Source organism: Halictus rubicundus, chromosome 11 (genome assembly GCF_050948215.1).
Source record: "Halictus rubicundus isolate RS-2024b chromosome 11, iyHalRubi1_principal, whole genome shotgun sequence".
Lineage (NCBI taxonomy): Eukaryota > Metazoa > Arthropoda > Insecta > Hymenoptera > Halictidae > Halictus > Halictus rubicundus.
In genome coordinates this window covers 2,254,127-2,269,996 of record NC_135159.1, presented here as the reverse complement: position 1 = coordinate 2,269,996, position 15,870 = coordinate 2,254,127, and the positions used below count along the sequence as shown (strand labels likewise).

Here is a 15,870-nt window from a genome sequence, read left to right as displayed (position 1 = left end):
CCCCGTCGTAGCCGTCGAACGAGGATGTGATTTCGACGCGGACATCGATCTCTCGCGGATATCTCGTTCGATTTCAATTTGATGTCCGTTACACGTCCCGACAAGTCGTCCCGGCTCTCGTCGAGTGTTTAACGATTAAAATGGTTTGGACGGGGGGCCGTGCCGCGAGAGTAGTCGATAACAAGAATTTTCCTCGATCCTCGTCGACGGCTGTTCGAGAGCTCGAACCACGGTAAACAATGGCGGGAGGGAAAGGGGAGGTAGTCCGCGTGAAAATACGTAAATAGTTGGAATTGGACGCTAAAAGGATTCCTTGTCCTCCTGCTCTTACTTTGCCGCTCTGTTTGCCCCGTATCGACTCTCTCTCCTCTCTCTCTCTCTCTCTCTCTCTCTCTCTCTCTCTCTCTCTCTCTCTCTCTCTCTCTCTCAGTGGCTTTTCAGCTCAATCAACGATATCGAACGCGCGCTCTTCCCGCACCTATACACCTCTTTGCTCCCCGCGTACCGAAATATAGAACAGAAAGTATCTCTCGTCTCCACGCGGCCAAGGAAATGGCCTCTGACCGCTTTCGAAACAATTCCTTTCAGTTAAACGACGCTCTCGAAACACTGGAGGGCTATCGACCGAGAGGGAACACAACAAGGGAACGTCGATTATTAAACGCGACACACCGCGCCGTAACCCTCTCTCTCTCTCTCTCTCTCTCTCTCTCTCTCTCTCTCTCTCTCTCCCTCTCCTGTTAACGTAAAATTCATCAATCCCTCGTAAGGTTCCGCCTCGTTCGCGAGAATCGCTCGGTTGTTCGATCTCTCGTATCGATCCGTGTTCCGATCGACGACGGTTTTTGGCGCTGGACCCGCCAATCTGCGCACGCACCCGTTCGCATAACCTGTACTTGACTGTAGGCGCGCGCTAGCGGCTGCGTTCATAGAAAAATTCTCGCCTCGAACAGAAACAATTGGTATGATGCAATTAACAAGATCCTGACGCATCTGCCGAGCCGGCGATGATGAATTAATCGAAAGACAAGCACGACCGCGATCGTCACCCTGGTGGCCATTACATCACCGTCCGCGTCGCCGGGACTCTTGTTGCAAAAGGAATACAGGTGGCCCTCCTGCAACACGGCATCTTATAACACGGTTTCGCTATAACACGATTCATAAATTGCGGGAACCCTCCTACAACACGGCTACAATGAAATTAAAGTTGCGTTAAATTAAAATAATATTTTTTGTTTTGTATTGTACATACATTTATATTTGTAATAAAAATTAAGTTGTTTATGTAGAATTAAAAAATATATTTGTTTTTAATAAGTTTTCGGATCGTAACCCCCCTTTTTGTACTGGCTCTGGGTCTCATACAACACGGCATTTTTTAGGAACCTATCTACCGTGTTATAGAAGGGTTACCTGTATAACTATCCGTCGCACCGCGCCGCACATTGGTGCCAAATGGCCAAAAAGCGGCAAAAAATCTGTAAAAACGAAACTATCCAACGAATTTGTTTGAAAATTTGTTGAGACATTGCCACAGGTACAACGCTTATTTGGCAAAAAAAAATTTTTATAAAAAGTTGTTAACATTAAGAAATATGGGCTAATCGAAAATCTCTGTTTCCTGCCCATTTTTTATTTATGGAAGCATACAACAAATCGTTTAATAGATTTTGGTCTGGAACTAATCGTTTCGGCAAGGTGTAATATTGATCTAACTTTGTGCAAAAAATCATGAGACGCTTCGAGACCCTTCCGCCGCAATTTAAGTTTAAATATCAACTTTCAGAATTTCCAAAAGTGAATCGTGCGGAAGTTGCAATTATATTTGATGTTCCAGGTGAAATATTTAGGAATATTTCTAAATAATAAAGAAAAATGTGAATTGCATATGATTTATTAATTTTTCATGTATAAAAAATATTTAATAAGAATTTTTTTTATCTTACATAAATTATTTTTATAGCGTTCATTGGAGCACTGCCAAAAAATACCTGTTGCATTTTTGCGACAGTGGTCCAGTGAACGAAAACTTTGTTTATATAACATAAAAAATTGTTATATAAATATTTTTTTATATGTATGAATGTCACATTTTTTTTATTATCTGATATGTATCCCTTAAAAATTTTACCTGAAACATCAAATAATCGTGACTTCAGCGCGATTCATTCCTGGAAATTCCGAAAGTTGATATTTAAATTTAAATTGCGGCGAAAGCATCTCGAAGTATCTCATGAAATTTTGCACAAAGCTAGATCAATATTATAACATTCCAAAACGATTAGTTCCAGATCGAAGCTACTCGAAGGATGTTTTGTATTCCTCCATAAATAAAAAATGAGCGTAACGCAAGGGGCTTCAGGTTAGTCCATATTACTTAATATTAAACAACTTTTTTTGAAAAATATTTTTTGCCAGTTAATAGTTGAAGCCATTTGCAATAACCCATATGATTTGTAGACCCCTAAGTATTCAATTATAGGCGGAGTAATTACATACCTATCGCACTGAAAACTAATGAATTCCCGGGAGCGAGGAAATGGTTATTTACCATGCGTATATCTCCGTAAAAAAATTGATTTCAAAAATCTGACTTTGGCACATCATGCACGCACTATTAGGCTATACAAAAATAATTTTTTTTAATAAAAATCGAAAATTTATAAAATGGAGTTTTTGCCATCTTGGCACCACTGTGCCGCGCCGCGAGAAAATCAGTTAACCGGCGCGGCGCGGCGTGGCGGCCGTCTTGTAACTTGTAATAGGATGAAAATAGAGTTGTGAGTAAAAATTACGTAAACGCGATGAATGAATCAGGTTGAACTTTCCAAGTGAAAATGCGCGGGGAGCCGGGGTCGGCTCAGTCGATCGCGAGACACGACGTGCGATGCGTCGCGATTCCTCTCGGGCTCCCGTGTTCCACGTTCCGCGGCCTCGACGGTCTCGTAGATCAGCCAATGCGAAACAAGCATTGTTCCGGTGACAGGACACTCGTTCCGCGACAAGCCGCTCCGAGCAGAGCCAACAGAGCCGGATCTTCCTGATCGAGTTCAATCTCACCTCCCCGCGATCGATTCGATTGCACGCGTCGATTCGAACCAGTCGAGAACACTCGAAACACCCGTTTCACCCTCGGTCCTGTGTTTTTTCTCGCGACGTGTTCTATGGCCTCCGGGATTCGAAACGAAATCACTCGTCTGTCAAAGGTTTGTACCCTCAAACGAAAAAATTTAAATTTTCTGTGTCTCTGTTATCGATATTTTACCGTTCTAGATGATCTTAATCGTCGTGTCGGGGCTGTAAAGAAAATCGTACGGCAAGGGGTTCGGTTCGGATCAATTCTGAATTGAAAAAACTAATTCGTCGTTGCGTGTACAGTGCTCGCCTAAATAGACTGTATGGTAAAAGTCTCGTACTTCATAGGAAATCGTATCCGGTAATTAGAGAGCGTTAGATATGAGTTTTGATTGTATGCTCGAGATGGGAAACTGGTTCGCCGACTTGCTACCTCTTTTTTGTTTGGCCACGTTGTTTGATTCAGTACTGTTTGATTCGAGTCCGAGCGATCCCGAATCCCGAATCTCGAATCTCGAATCCCGAATCCCGAGGAAAATAGAGTGAACTTGGCGCAGTACGCGTGCGAGCGGCTAGAGGGCAACACGAATCGATTACCGCTTTGCTAATGGCTTATTTCACTTAACACGCCTTTCCGTGGCGACCACAGGTTCACTGCTACTGGATTGTGTGGTCGGTGAATCGGGTTTTCCACGTTCCGCGAGATCGACAGGGAAGAATGAAGCTCGAGGGTCCGTACCAGTGACGAGAGAGATCGGTTTGCATGCGAATTCGCGATCCAATCTCCACGTTAACGCGTACACTGTCACCAGAAGGTAAACGGATCCCTCTTTCTCTCTTTCGCTGTCTCTTTCTCCTCCCGTTTTGCCTATGTGCGTGTGCGTGCGTGTGTGTGTGTGTGTGTGTGTGTGTGTGTGTGTGTGCGTGTGTGTTTGTGTGTTTGTGTGTTTGTGTGGTCGTTCGTTCCGACTCTGTCCCCGCGGTCAGTGTTATTTTTAGACCCGAGTATCGATGATGCCGCCCGTTCAATCGCTCGGTCCCGTTATTCTTCCTCGTCGTGACAGAATTTCGGAAGTGACCGTCGTGGCCAGGATCTTCGGTAACGAGCACCTCCGGACTGCGACGGCCAGGCACACATAACCTCAAAATCGTGTCGGCGTTCGGTGACAGCCGCGAGTGGCTCGCCGCGTTCTCAGCCACCTAGACACACGGTGTGTGATCTTACTCGAGGCCTCCTACGCGATCCTCGCCGCTGACCAGTTGATAAATGTGTGTCGAGTTCATCGACACCGATTTTCTCTGTTCTACCATTTGGAAACTCTCTCTGTCCCTCGGCCACCGAAATCTCTCGTTTCCAGTCTCTCGTCACCTGGGATAGGCTTAAAATATCTATTGTCGGTGACGCGCTCGAGCTATCTGTACCCGTCACAGTTCTGCAGACTTGTTCGCTGTGATCGTATGTGTCAGCTTATGAGCCTTCGAATAGCACTCTACGACGGATGCTGGGATTGCCCTCTACCTGAAATATTCTTCCTCGTGTTTATACTATTAAATCGTATCTATCGATGGTATCGCTTATCTAGCTGTCAGGGATTTATGGCTGTGCTTATTGTTGATACGAAGGAGAGGATCTTTCCAGCAGAGGCCTGCGAATATCATTATCGAAGAATGACACACTTATTTGCATTTACGCGACCACAGGCTTATATATAACTATGATTCTGATCATTTTATTATACGCTAATGACCCCCACGCCTTGTTTGGTATTCGCAAGAGAGCTCTACGATGCAAAGATATACTGTGGTAGGATGTGCAAAGTATTCACGGAGCTGTTTTTGTTTCTGTTCCAGCTGTTGGTCCTCCAATTTACTGGAGGCCAGTGGTGTCAGTGACACCAGAGAATAATAGGAGCTGCTAACTTTACGAAGCGCAGTAGAGTTGGCTTAGGCCAACCTTGGTGGACGAGGCAAAATGGCAACAATAGACGGCCGACCGGCCCAATATGGTGTCACTCTCAAGCAACTTCGCGAGCTCATGGAGCTCCGGGGACGCGAAGGTGTCAATAAAATGAATAGCCACGGTGGTGTGCAGGAGATTTGTAAAAAGCTATATACTTCACCCAGTGAAGGTAAAGTCGCACAGCTGTTTCTCTTTGTGCTCTATTTTTTTATTTCAAAAATAATCCCTGTGAAAATACTGTTCTAAGGTTCATATAAAATAAAAACTATATTTGTTGCATGGATAGGTCTCAGTGGATCAGCGGCGGATATCCAGCATAGACGAGACACATTTGGTTCGAATCTAATACCTCCAAAACCACCAAAAACGTTTCTACAACTAGTGTGGGAGGCTTTGCAAGATGTTACATTAATCATCTTGGAAGTAGCAGCATTGGTTTCGTTAGGTCTTAGCTTTTATCACCCAGCAGATGAAGATGATGGGACAGGTAAGTATCAATTCCAAGATACCGGGTGTCTCGGTTAAACGGAATCACTCAAGTATCTGTTTTATTTAACGCTGTACGAAAACTATTCTTGGAACGAGATTACACGGTGTTCGAGAAGCGCGTGACCTTGAAATCTCGTTAAAAATATGACCTTGAGGAACAATTCTTCGTAGCGTCACACGTGCCTCTCAAAATAGCATAATTTTGTCCTAAGAAATTCCCTCGTACAGCAATAAATAACGCGAATACTCGACCGATTCCACTTAGCCGAGACACTCTGTACATACAATCTATATCTTTCGCTGATATTCTTTAATCATTGGATAATGGACACACCATGCTCAGATCTCGTACAGTTATAAGAGTAACATCGATAATATACCTGATAAAAAGATACTTTTCACACATTTCATAACATAGCATTACATAATGATTTGATAAGAGGCGAATTCTGTAGCGGCATGTGTCAGGACGTTGAGCGGTCACGTGGCCCGGTTGTAATGGAAAATTTGCATGTAACAAGTTTCGAGGAAACCGTCGTCGAGAGGATAATGTCGAGAACTCGTCTTGTTTGGAAATTTTGCAGTTTCAATGGAAGAAGACGAGGCGAAGTATGGCTGGATCGAAGGACTCGCTATATTGATTTCTGTGATCGTGGTGGTAATAGTAACAGCTTTCAATGATTATTCTAAGGAAAGACAATTTAGAGGCCTCCAAAGTCGAATAGAAGGGGAACACAAATTCTCTGTTATTCGACAAGGGGAGGTCAAACAGATTGCTGTGTCTGACATTGTTGTCGGCGACATATGTCAGGTAGGTGCAATGGCAATCACTGCCAAGATAGATCCTTTATCTTTTAAGGAAACACGCCAGAAAATTTGTATAATACAAAGGAAAAAATTTATTCTGTTCAATTCAGATAAAGTATGGAGACCTGCTGCCAGCGGACGGTATCCTTATACAGAGCAACGATCTGAAAGTAGACGAGTCCAGTTTAACCGGAGAGTCAGACCATGTAAAGAAAGGGGAATCGTTCGATCCCATGGTACTCTCGGGTGAGTACTCCATTTTATTAAAAATCGATGGCTCGAGAAATCCGCTCGTTTTCGTTAACGATTGTCTCTTTGCCACAGGTACTCACGTGATGGAGGGCTCCGGAAAAATGTTAGTAACCGCGGTAGGCGTTAACTCGCAGGCTGGTATTATCTTTACGTTGTTGGGAGCTGCCGTTGACCACCAAGAGCAAGAAATCAAGAAAATGAAGAAAGGTACGTAGACACGCGGTGTTCGCGGTGGACAGTAAATCGCTGCCTCTCGATGGTCTCTGAAATTTTCGGGATTACTCTCCGAGTAGAATAGCATAGCATAGAATAGTATAGCATAGTGCATACACACGTATTTATTTCCATTTCCATAGAGTTTCTTTTGAGAATGACAATGCTGACTATGAACAGATCTTTCGGCACTTGCCTATCGTAGAATTATATCGAGCGATTCGATTATTAGAGATTTATTCAAAACGGTTTCTGAACAGTAGTAGCAACCGATGCAAAAAGTTTCGCATGGCTGGGTCTCATGGAAATCACCGACACTAGAATTCACCGACATCAGATTTCATCGACGCCAGTCTTGATCGATAACAAAACGTTGAACGACGATATTAGTAATAACGGTAGGGTAACGAACACGTCTCCTAACACCTACCTCTGACAGACAAATATCTAAATTACACATTTTTCCAATATATGTACTAAATTCGTTGAGAAACTAGGGGAAAGTAACAACCATTACTGTAGATTAAACTCTACGCCCTTATTGTTGAAATATTTCCAAATAAATAAATAATTATGTCTCACACTCCTATATTAATGGTTGTTACTTTCCCCTAATTTCTCGTCGGTCAATGTTATGTTATCGATCAAGACTGGTGAAGTTTGTTGTCGATGAAATCTGGTATCGAAGGAATCTGTGTCAGTGATTTCCCTGGGACCTCGCATGACTTGGCCGTAAATGCAATCATAGAGAAACAACAATGAATGCATGGTATTTATTTTATAATTGGTGTGAACACATTTCTCTATGAATTTAGTTCTACTTATATTACCCTTTCGTTTCCTTGGCATGCTTTAGTGGCACTCTTTAAATGATTTACTATTTACTAATTGCTATTCGAAAACGAGGAAAAAAAAGAAAAGCGATTGATCGAGGAGGAGCAAAATTATTTTTTGTAATCTCACACGTTTACCACGAATTCGATCACGTGGAGTTTCACGTTAGAGAATGGTTAAGTATATACATCTCTCACTTGTCTGGCATGCATACGATCACGTTAGTTTGCATTTTGTTGTAAATGTATGTTTTCCTGTCCTGTATATGTTCTGTACAACATTAGTTTTTATCGAACGATCGAAAAGAATACTAGCTTTTAGTTGTTTGTTTACCACGGTCGATTCTCGCCGTCGATTGAACAGGAAAAGAGGCTCCGGTCGAACGACGAAAATCGATCTTTGTACACAACTAATTATCAAAATAATCGAAGACTTTGAATTGCTTTCTTGTGACTTGTGTATTGTCGTGTACGTCTTTTTTTTTTCTTTTTTGTTGTCGCACAACCTAGAAGGCTGGTTCTGTTTGACACGCACACACCTTGCTAAAGACGACGCTGTTTCGAGACAGCCATCAGCATTGCGACTAGAGTCGTTGCGTCTTGCTTCCGAGAATGGTTTAGAGTCGAGAATTTTCTGGGCTGTCCACTTTAGAAATTAAGCCGAGTCCCACAAAGACCTGATACCAAGATACTTAGAATATTAAATTACGAATATGGCGTAACTTATTCCTGGCATATTACATTTTTAGATAGATTGCTAATCGATTTTATTTTGCATGCGTTTTTTTATCTAGAGGCTAAGAAGCAGCGGAAGAAGAAGTCATTAACAGGTGAATAAAAAGCACTATCATAAATTATTACTGTCAATCATTTTTCGGTGTTGAGCGTGTACTTGTACATTCAATGAGCACGCCCGCGTATATTTAGTTTACAATTTTTTCTATACGTGATTTTATTTTTCTATCTTTCTACTTCTCTTCTTTCTCTTTGTGTCTCTCTCTCTCTCTCTCTCTCTCTCTCTCTCCCTCTCAATCTCTTTGATTTTATTAGCTTTTCTCTTGAAAAAGGGGGATATGAAAAATGCGCTACAGAAAAAGACAACGCGATAGAGACACACTATACTTTCATTTTGTATCTATGACTTTTCACTCTGTCTCATTTTTATGACTGCACACACTCTGTTCTCGCCTATAGATTTTTGAGAGTTGTTTGCGTTGATTCGGGTCAGTCTATTTTTTAATTTTGCCAGCGATCTTCCGTGAACGGAAGATCCGTGTAACCCAGGTAGTAGATATGATTGTTTCGTCCGTGCTTCTCTGTACCTTCTTCTACCACATTTATGTATACATATCTCTCTGAATGTTTCTTAACAGCAATGGTTTCTTCTGCATTTGGAATACTTAACGGCTACTTGATTACCGTACGAGCTTCTGTTCTTTTGCATTACAGCAAAAAATGGTCTTCTGTTACGTCCTTGATTTCCTCCACGTATATGTTCTTTACGTATAATTGTCACGACCCCTTTAAATCACCTCCTTATTATTAGAATTATTATTATTACTTTCTATTTTCGCTTATGTACTTATTGTTTATCGTTCACGAATCTTTTTGCCCTTCTAAGGATACTGATCGTTGATCTAAGTAATCACCGGTATCGCTGCCTAGTAGACACGATTAGAAGGTGTAAGCGTACTATAGCTCTAAGTGTTAGAACGGGGTTCGATGCTTGCTCGTTTTCCGAGGATTCGTCACCGTTTCGCATTCAACCGATTTTTGGAACAATCGTGGTGTCGGTCGATTCGACAGTGACACCTGGCGACAGTTCGTTGCGAGTGAGCAAGCATCGAGCTTTCGAGGCCAACGCGTCCGTCGAGGGACAATTGACCAGACCGTTTCCTATGTTGCAAATGAAGGTGACGAAGCTGGCGAGATCACTGGAAACAGCCATGTGAGCAGCGGAGGTAAAGCGGAGTCTGGAGAGCATCATCAAGGTGACAGCGGCGGCGGCGGCGGCGGTGGCGGCGGTGGTGGAGAAGGGAAGAAAGAGAAGAGTGTTCTCCAAGCCAAGCTAACTAAACTCGCCATACAAATCGGTTACGCCGGCTCGACCATAGCAGTGCTTACCGTTCTCATTCTAGTCATTCAGTTCTGCGTAACGACGTTCGTTATAGAGGGGAAACCTTGGAAGAATACGTACGCCGGTGATCTGGTGCGGCATTTGATCATCGGTGTAACGGTACTGGTAGTCGCCGTTCCCGAAGGTCTTCCTCTAGCAGTCACGTTGTCTCTCGCTTATTCCGTTAAGGTAACAGAAATCCACCCTTATTATCTGTACGTTGCTCCAGAATCCTCGAGAAAATTCTGCAGATTTGTAGGAAAAGCGTGTTCGTTTGTAATCGTTGACAGAAAATGATGAAAGACAACAACCTGGTACGTCACTTGGACGCTTGCGAAACGATGGGCAACGCAACGGCAATCTGTTCGGACAAGACTGGTACCCTGACAACCAACCGGATGACCGTCGTTCACTCGTACATATGCGAGAAGATGGCCAAGACGGCCCCGAAATTCTCGGACATTCCGAACCACGTCGGCAACCTAATCGTTCAGGCGATCTCCATAAATTCAGCGTACACCTCCAGAATAATGCCCTCGCAAGACCCCACAGAGTTGCCGCTTCAGGTCGGCAATAAAACCGAATGTGCCTTACTTGGATTTGTTGTAGCCCTGGGCATGAACTATCAAACGATACGGGACGATCAACCGGAGGAAACCTTCACGCGGGTCTACACATTCAATAGCGTTAGGAAGAGCATGTCCACCGTCGTACCGAGGAAAGGCGGTGGATACAGGCTCTTCACCAAGGGCGCTTCCGAGATGATCATGAAGAAGTACGTCTTGCTCCCGTAGCTTCAGTATTTATTTATTACATAGTTCTTGCCTCTCGATTACAAACAGACTTCCAGTTATCCTGTAACTACGTACGAGCGATACATTGCACTTGTGCATCCTCTCTCTCTCTCTCTCTCTCTCTCTCTCTCTCTCTCTCTCTCTCTTCTACAATCTCCCTCCTATGATATTAGACCTCCAATATACAGGGTGTTTCGTCTAAAACAGGACACCTACATGTCTCCTCTACCTCTGAAAATACAAGAAATGTTTCCAACGTAATCTAAATGGTTTCAATGCTTTCAGATGAAAGAATCGTTTTTTATAAATTGTAATTTTTGAATCGTTTTTTCAAGGTCACTCGTGTTTTTTTTACATATATACACACACTTTTGGTTGTTGTATGTTATAGCAAACATTATTGTGCATTCATCCAGGTTTAATAGCACGACCTTGAAACGACTGTGAACTCTAAAATTTGCTAATTAATGCAGAACTTACTTTCAGCGACATTTCAGATTTGAACAGAAATTCGACCATGAACTTGAACTTGTAAATAATCACATTTATTACTGCAATACATGTTCGATATGATGAGCTTCCGTTGTGATACATTTCGTGAGGCGAAAAACGACAGATTGTACAGCTCTTTCGATGATTTCAGACTTCATATCAGCACATGCAGCAATTATTCGTTCCTTCATATTTTCTGGCGTTGTGGGCTGCTCTTGATAAACCGTACCCTTTAACACGTTGAGCGCCACGTCAGCCATATGTGGCTGACGGAATTATTTGTGCAGGTTTTAAAATTAATTTTTACGTTGATATATTCATTGTACTAAACTTAATTAGGATCTGTAACATGCAAGAAAGTTGGAGGATTACTCAGTATCGTACATTTAATTTTTTGCAATTTTTATTTCATTAAATAACTTACTTTGATTTTATGGAATTTTTGGGGTTTCTAGTTTGTCAAAGTGTTAATGCCCCCCATATGAAAAAATCAAGTGAACGAGCCGGCCATGAGACAGGTCCATTGCGTAACACGAGTAACAGTCTTACGTCTCACACGAATGTTTCTGTTGACACTACCAGTCTCACAAAATGTTTTAACAATATTTGAGTATGTAGAACGTGATGGACAAGAACGTTCTGGAAATCTGTCTTTGTAAATTCGTATTGCTCCTCTTAGACACTCTCGAGCTTCGCCGTAAATTAAAACCATTTGAATTTTCTCCTGTTCTAAATAACGCATTATGGATCGCTTGTCGATACACTGAGAAATCTAGCAGTGAGCAAACTCTTAACACTAGAATCGCGGGACCCGTCAAAATGACGGGTTCTAATATTTTTAATTTAATATTATTAAGATTCTAAGGATGCATACATGAGAAATTATTTAGCAAATTTATTTCTTCGGGTATATATTATTTTTAAAATATTGCTAAAAATGTTGGTACCACGTTCTTGTTATTTTTATGTAGTAATGCAAAATAGTCGCTTTTAGTGCTCCGTAAACCTAGTGTTAAATACATATCTCTCTCACTCTCTATGTACACAAAGGAATGATACAATGTGTTTATTTACAAGTTCAAGTTCATGGTCGAATTTCTGTTACCGTTGAAATCTGAAATGTCACTGAAAGTAAGTTCTGCATTAATTAGCAAATTTTAGAGTTCACGGTCATTTCAAGGTCGTGCCATTAAACATGGACGAATGCACAATAATGTTTGCTATAACATACAACAACCAAAAATGTGTGTATATATGTAAAAAAACACGAGTGGCCTTGAAAAAACGATTCAAAAATTACAATTTATAAGAAACGATTCTTCCATCTGATTCGTCTTTTGAAACCATTTAGATTACGTTAGAAACATTTTTTGAAACACACTGTATGTACTCCCCTTCTTCTTCCATTGTACCAACCGCTATTTTTCGGCTTTTGTCATAGCTTTCGTAGTTGACAATGTGCAATAAGTAGAGCTGTATTACCCGAATGTCTCGGTTGCTGTTTTTGAAAATGGAACGATGCGCTGTGTGTTCTGCGACGAATGGCAAGCGAGATAATCGGGTGAGTATGAAAATGCTTGTGTACGCGATGCTAATGACGGTCCGGGGTGGTTTGTTGCAGATGTGCCTTTATATATGGTCGCGAAGGTCATTTGGAGAAATTTACCAAAGAGATGCAGGAACGTCTGACAAAGAACGTAATCGAACCAATGGCGTGCGACGGGCTTCGTACCATCTCCATTGCTTATCGCGACTTCGTTCCTGGCAAGGCAGAGATCAATCAGGTTCACGTGGACAACGAGCCGAATTGGGACGACGAGGAGAACATAGTGAACAATCTGACGTGTCTGTGCGTCGTCGGTATCGAGGATCCGGTGAGGCCGGAGGTGCCCGACGCGATCCGGAAGTGTCAGAAGGCCGGTATCACCGTCCGTATGGTGACGGGCGACAATATAAACACGGCGCGATCGATAGCACTGAAATGCGGAATCTTCAAGCCGAACGAAGACTTCCTGATCCTCGAGGGTAAGGATTTCAACAGGAGGATTCGTGACACGAACGGCGAGGTGCAGCAACACCTGTTGGACAAGGTGTGGCCGAAGCTGAGGGTACTGGCCAGGTCCTCGCCCACGGACAAGTACACCCTCGTCAAGGGTATCATCGACAGCACATCGAGCGTGAGCCGCGAGGTGGTCGCTGTGACCGGCGACGGAACAAACGACGGTCCCGCGTTGAAGAAGGCGGACGTCGGGTTCGCGATGGGTATCGCCGGTACCGACGTTGCCAAGGAGGCTTCCGATATCATTCTAACGGACGATAATTTCTCCTCGATCGTGAAGGCGGTTATGTGGGGTAGAAACGTCTACGATAGTATAGCCAAGTTCTTGCAGTTTCAGCTGACGGTGAACGTCGTCGCTGTTATAGTTGCTTTTATCGGGGCGTGTGCCGTGCAAGATTCCCCCCTTAAAGCGGTGCAGATGTTGTGGGTGAACCTAATCATGGACACGTTAGCGTCCCTCGCACTCGCCACCGAACTGCCTACGAACGATCTCCTTCTTCGCAGACCGTACGGTCGCACGAAACCGCTCATCTCCAGGACAATGATGAAGAACATCCTTGGTCAAGCCGTCTATCAGCTGACCGTTATTTTTATGCTTCTTTTCGTTGGTGATTGTCAATTCTTCTCCATTCACTTACTCGCATCTATGCCGCACAGTGGGCCGGAATCACAGGAACTTGAACGAAATTCGTGTCTCTGTTAATTATACATTATTGATCGTAAACGGAACGATTTTAGGGATTTTTACTCGACCTACTCGATCTCAATCAGCTTACGTCGAAACATGAAAATTTTGTAATCAACTCCACATATTTTATAGAAACGGTCCACTGTGTGCCGCCTGGCTCGACCTCTGAATCTATACGCCGTGTCCTCGAATCTAAGCATGCGATTAATTCCCCAACTATCCAAATTGAGGATTCGAGGTATGAATGGGAACGTTGGATAAAGGTCCTGTAGCTTCGTCCCCCTTGATACTTTGAATCCCCGTGTTTAATGCTTGGGGGAAACAATAGCTACTTAAATCGAGCAACTGCACTGATTTTCCTGTGGATTCCGAAACGAGCCTAAAACTGGAATGCATCTTCCCGAGTCTAACCACGAATCTCTGTCTCCGATCGATAGGTGATAAGATGCTAGACATCGAAACTGGCCGAGGGGTGGCGCAGGCTGGCGGTGGTCCAACGCAACACTTCACCGTCATCTTCAACACGTTCGTCATGATGACTCTGTTCAACGAATTCAACGCCAGGAAAATCCATGGTCAGCGTAATGTCTTCCAAGGAATATTCACCAACCCCATCTTTTATTCTATCTGGATTCTCACGTGTCTATCGCAGGTAAATATTTGGCAGATTACCGTTTCCGTTAGAGCAACCGCGTCGTCGCTACATAGTACATACTAGACTATACCATGCTGGCCCAGTCAGGAAACTGACAGCTTCGGGAAGACCTTGAAACTATGTAACTTGAATTATACAGACTTGTCAAACTGTCAAGTAATCATGGCTAATATCTTCTATGCAGCATTAGTCGTTACAGAGTTGTATACTACAATATGTATAATCAGACTGTGGATCTTTGTGCAAAATAAAAATTGTTGGCATCGATTGCAAGAAACAGTGACCATATATAGACCTCTTTGTTCTCACTTAACAATCTTAATAGGTTGAGAACAATATGTGGACTTTCTTAAATTCTTTAAATCGCACCAACTATTTGCCATAAATACATGAAACCCGCAGTCTAACTATAATTGTATAGAAACCTCGTTCGGATAAAATTCGGACAATCGGAGTTCTTCCCTTGTTAGCTGGTCAGTTTCCTCCTGGGGCTCTCAGCTGTTTCAATGTTCTTTGCTCTGCCGCTATCGTTTCGTCTCTGTCTGCGCGCGTCAACGTTCACACCTTCAAAATGGGACCAATGTCGTTCAAGGAATCAGCAGATTCGTTCGTGAAAATTTTCGGAAACTCGGTGTTGAACACACGCGCGACCAGAGACGCTTTTTAATCAGCCTATTCTCATGGAAATTCACCAAGGTATTTCTAAATAGTGAGAACGAGGCTGTAGGAAGATAAAGAATCGGCGAATTTGTAGCTCGATCGCAGGCAGATAGGTTGACCGAGCAAGAAGAGAGAGGCGAGGCGAGGCGAGCCGCAGCTTTCCGGATGGAAAAACAGAGAAACGCAAGCAAGCTAAGCTCTCTGGGGCCAACCTGTGGTTAATCTCTGATACACGGTGACTGTGAAACGATTCTGTTCTGCCTATCCCCGTTAACGGACCCATATGTCTCTTTTCTAGGTAGTTATCATACAGTATGGTAAAATGGCGTTCAGCACGAAAGCTCTCACTTTAGAACAATGGATGTGGTGCCTGTTCTTCGGAGTCGGTACTCTATTGTGGGGCCAAGTAGTTACGACTATTCCTACGCGCAAGATTCCTAAAATCCTTTCGTAAGTGATACATTCACCTATACCAACAACAACAAAAAAAAAGAAAAAGAAAAAGAAAAAGCAAAGCAATATTTAAGAAATTGTCTCTATATACATACATATGCATATATATATAGTTATGTCTATAGATGATGAGAGATACTTCTGTTCGATTCAATGGGCGTTCATTTGTTCGCCCGCTATTCAAATTACTTTCGAGGACCTCCGATGTATTATATTTACACGTCCCACCTGCGTACATATAGAGGGTGTCCCAGACGGCGCGACCGCAGTCTCCGGACCATCTCCTTTATCGTTTATAAGATCACGCGATTCCCGAGTGTG

The 15,870-nt window shown here is 42.9% G+C and overlaps 1 protein-coding gene across 14 annotated transcripts in view; it reads left to right on the top strand.

Annotated features, from left to right (window-relative positions):
- The window catches only part of Pmca (plasma membrane calcium-transporting ATPase 3), a 101,828-nt gene that overhangs the window by 44,346 nt on the left and 41,612 nt on the right, over positions 1 to 15,870 (top strand). For 10 of the 14 annotated variants that reach the window (XR_013082974.1, XM_076795815.1, XM_076795819.1 and 7 more), the window contains 11 exons: positions 4,930 to 5,207; positions 5,325 to 5,525; positions 6,112 to 6,338; positions 6,445 to 6,580; positions 6,659 to 6,793; positions 8,427 to 8,462; positions 9,546 to 9,937; positions 10,039 to 10,523; positions 12,656 to 13,701; positions 14,219 to 14,433; positions 15,395 to 15,546. Coding sequence is in view for 13 of the 14 variants with exons in the window: in XM_076795815.1 (XP_076651930.1) it covers positions 5,051 to 5,207; positions 5,325 to 5,525; positions 6,112 to 6,338; positions 6,445 to 6,580; positions 6,659 to 6,793; positions 8,427 to 8,462; positions 9,546 to 9,937; positions 10,039 to 10,523; positions 12,656 to 13,701; positions 14,219 to 14,433; positions 15,395 to 15,546 (3,182 nt within the window). In the remaining variant the exon portion in view is untranslated. Of the gene's footprint in view, positions 1 to 3,082; positions 3,210 to 3,659; positions 3,894 to 4,929; positions 5,208 to 5,324; positions 5,526 to 6,111; positions 6,339 to 6,444; positions 6,581 to 6,658; positions 6,794 to 8,426; positions 8,463 to 9,545; positions 9,938 to 10,038; positions 10,524 to 12,655; positions 13,702 to 14,218; positions 14,434 to 15,394; positions 15,547 to 15,870 lie in introns of those variants that run through there. The other 4 variants (XM_076795810.1, XM_076795812.1, XM_076795809.1 and 1 more) reach the window with 4 other exon arrangements.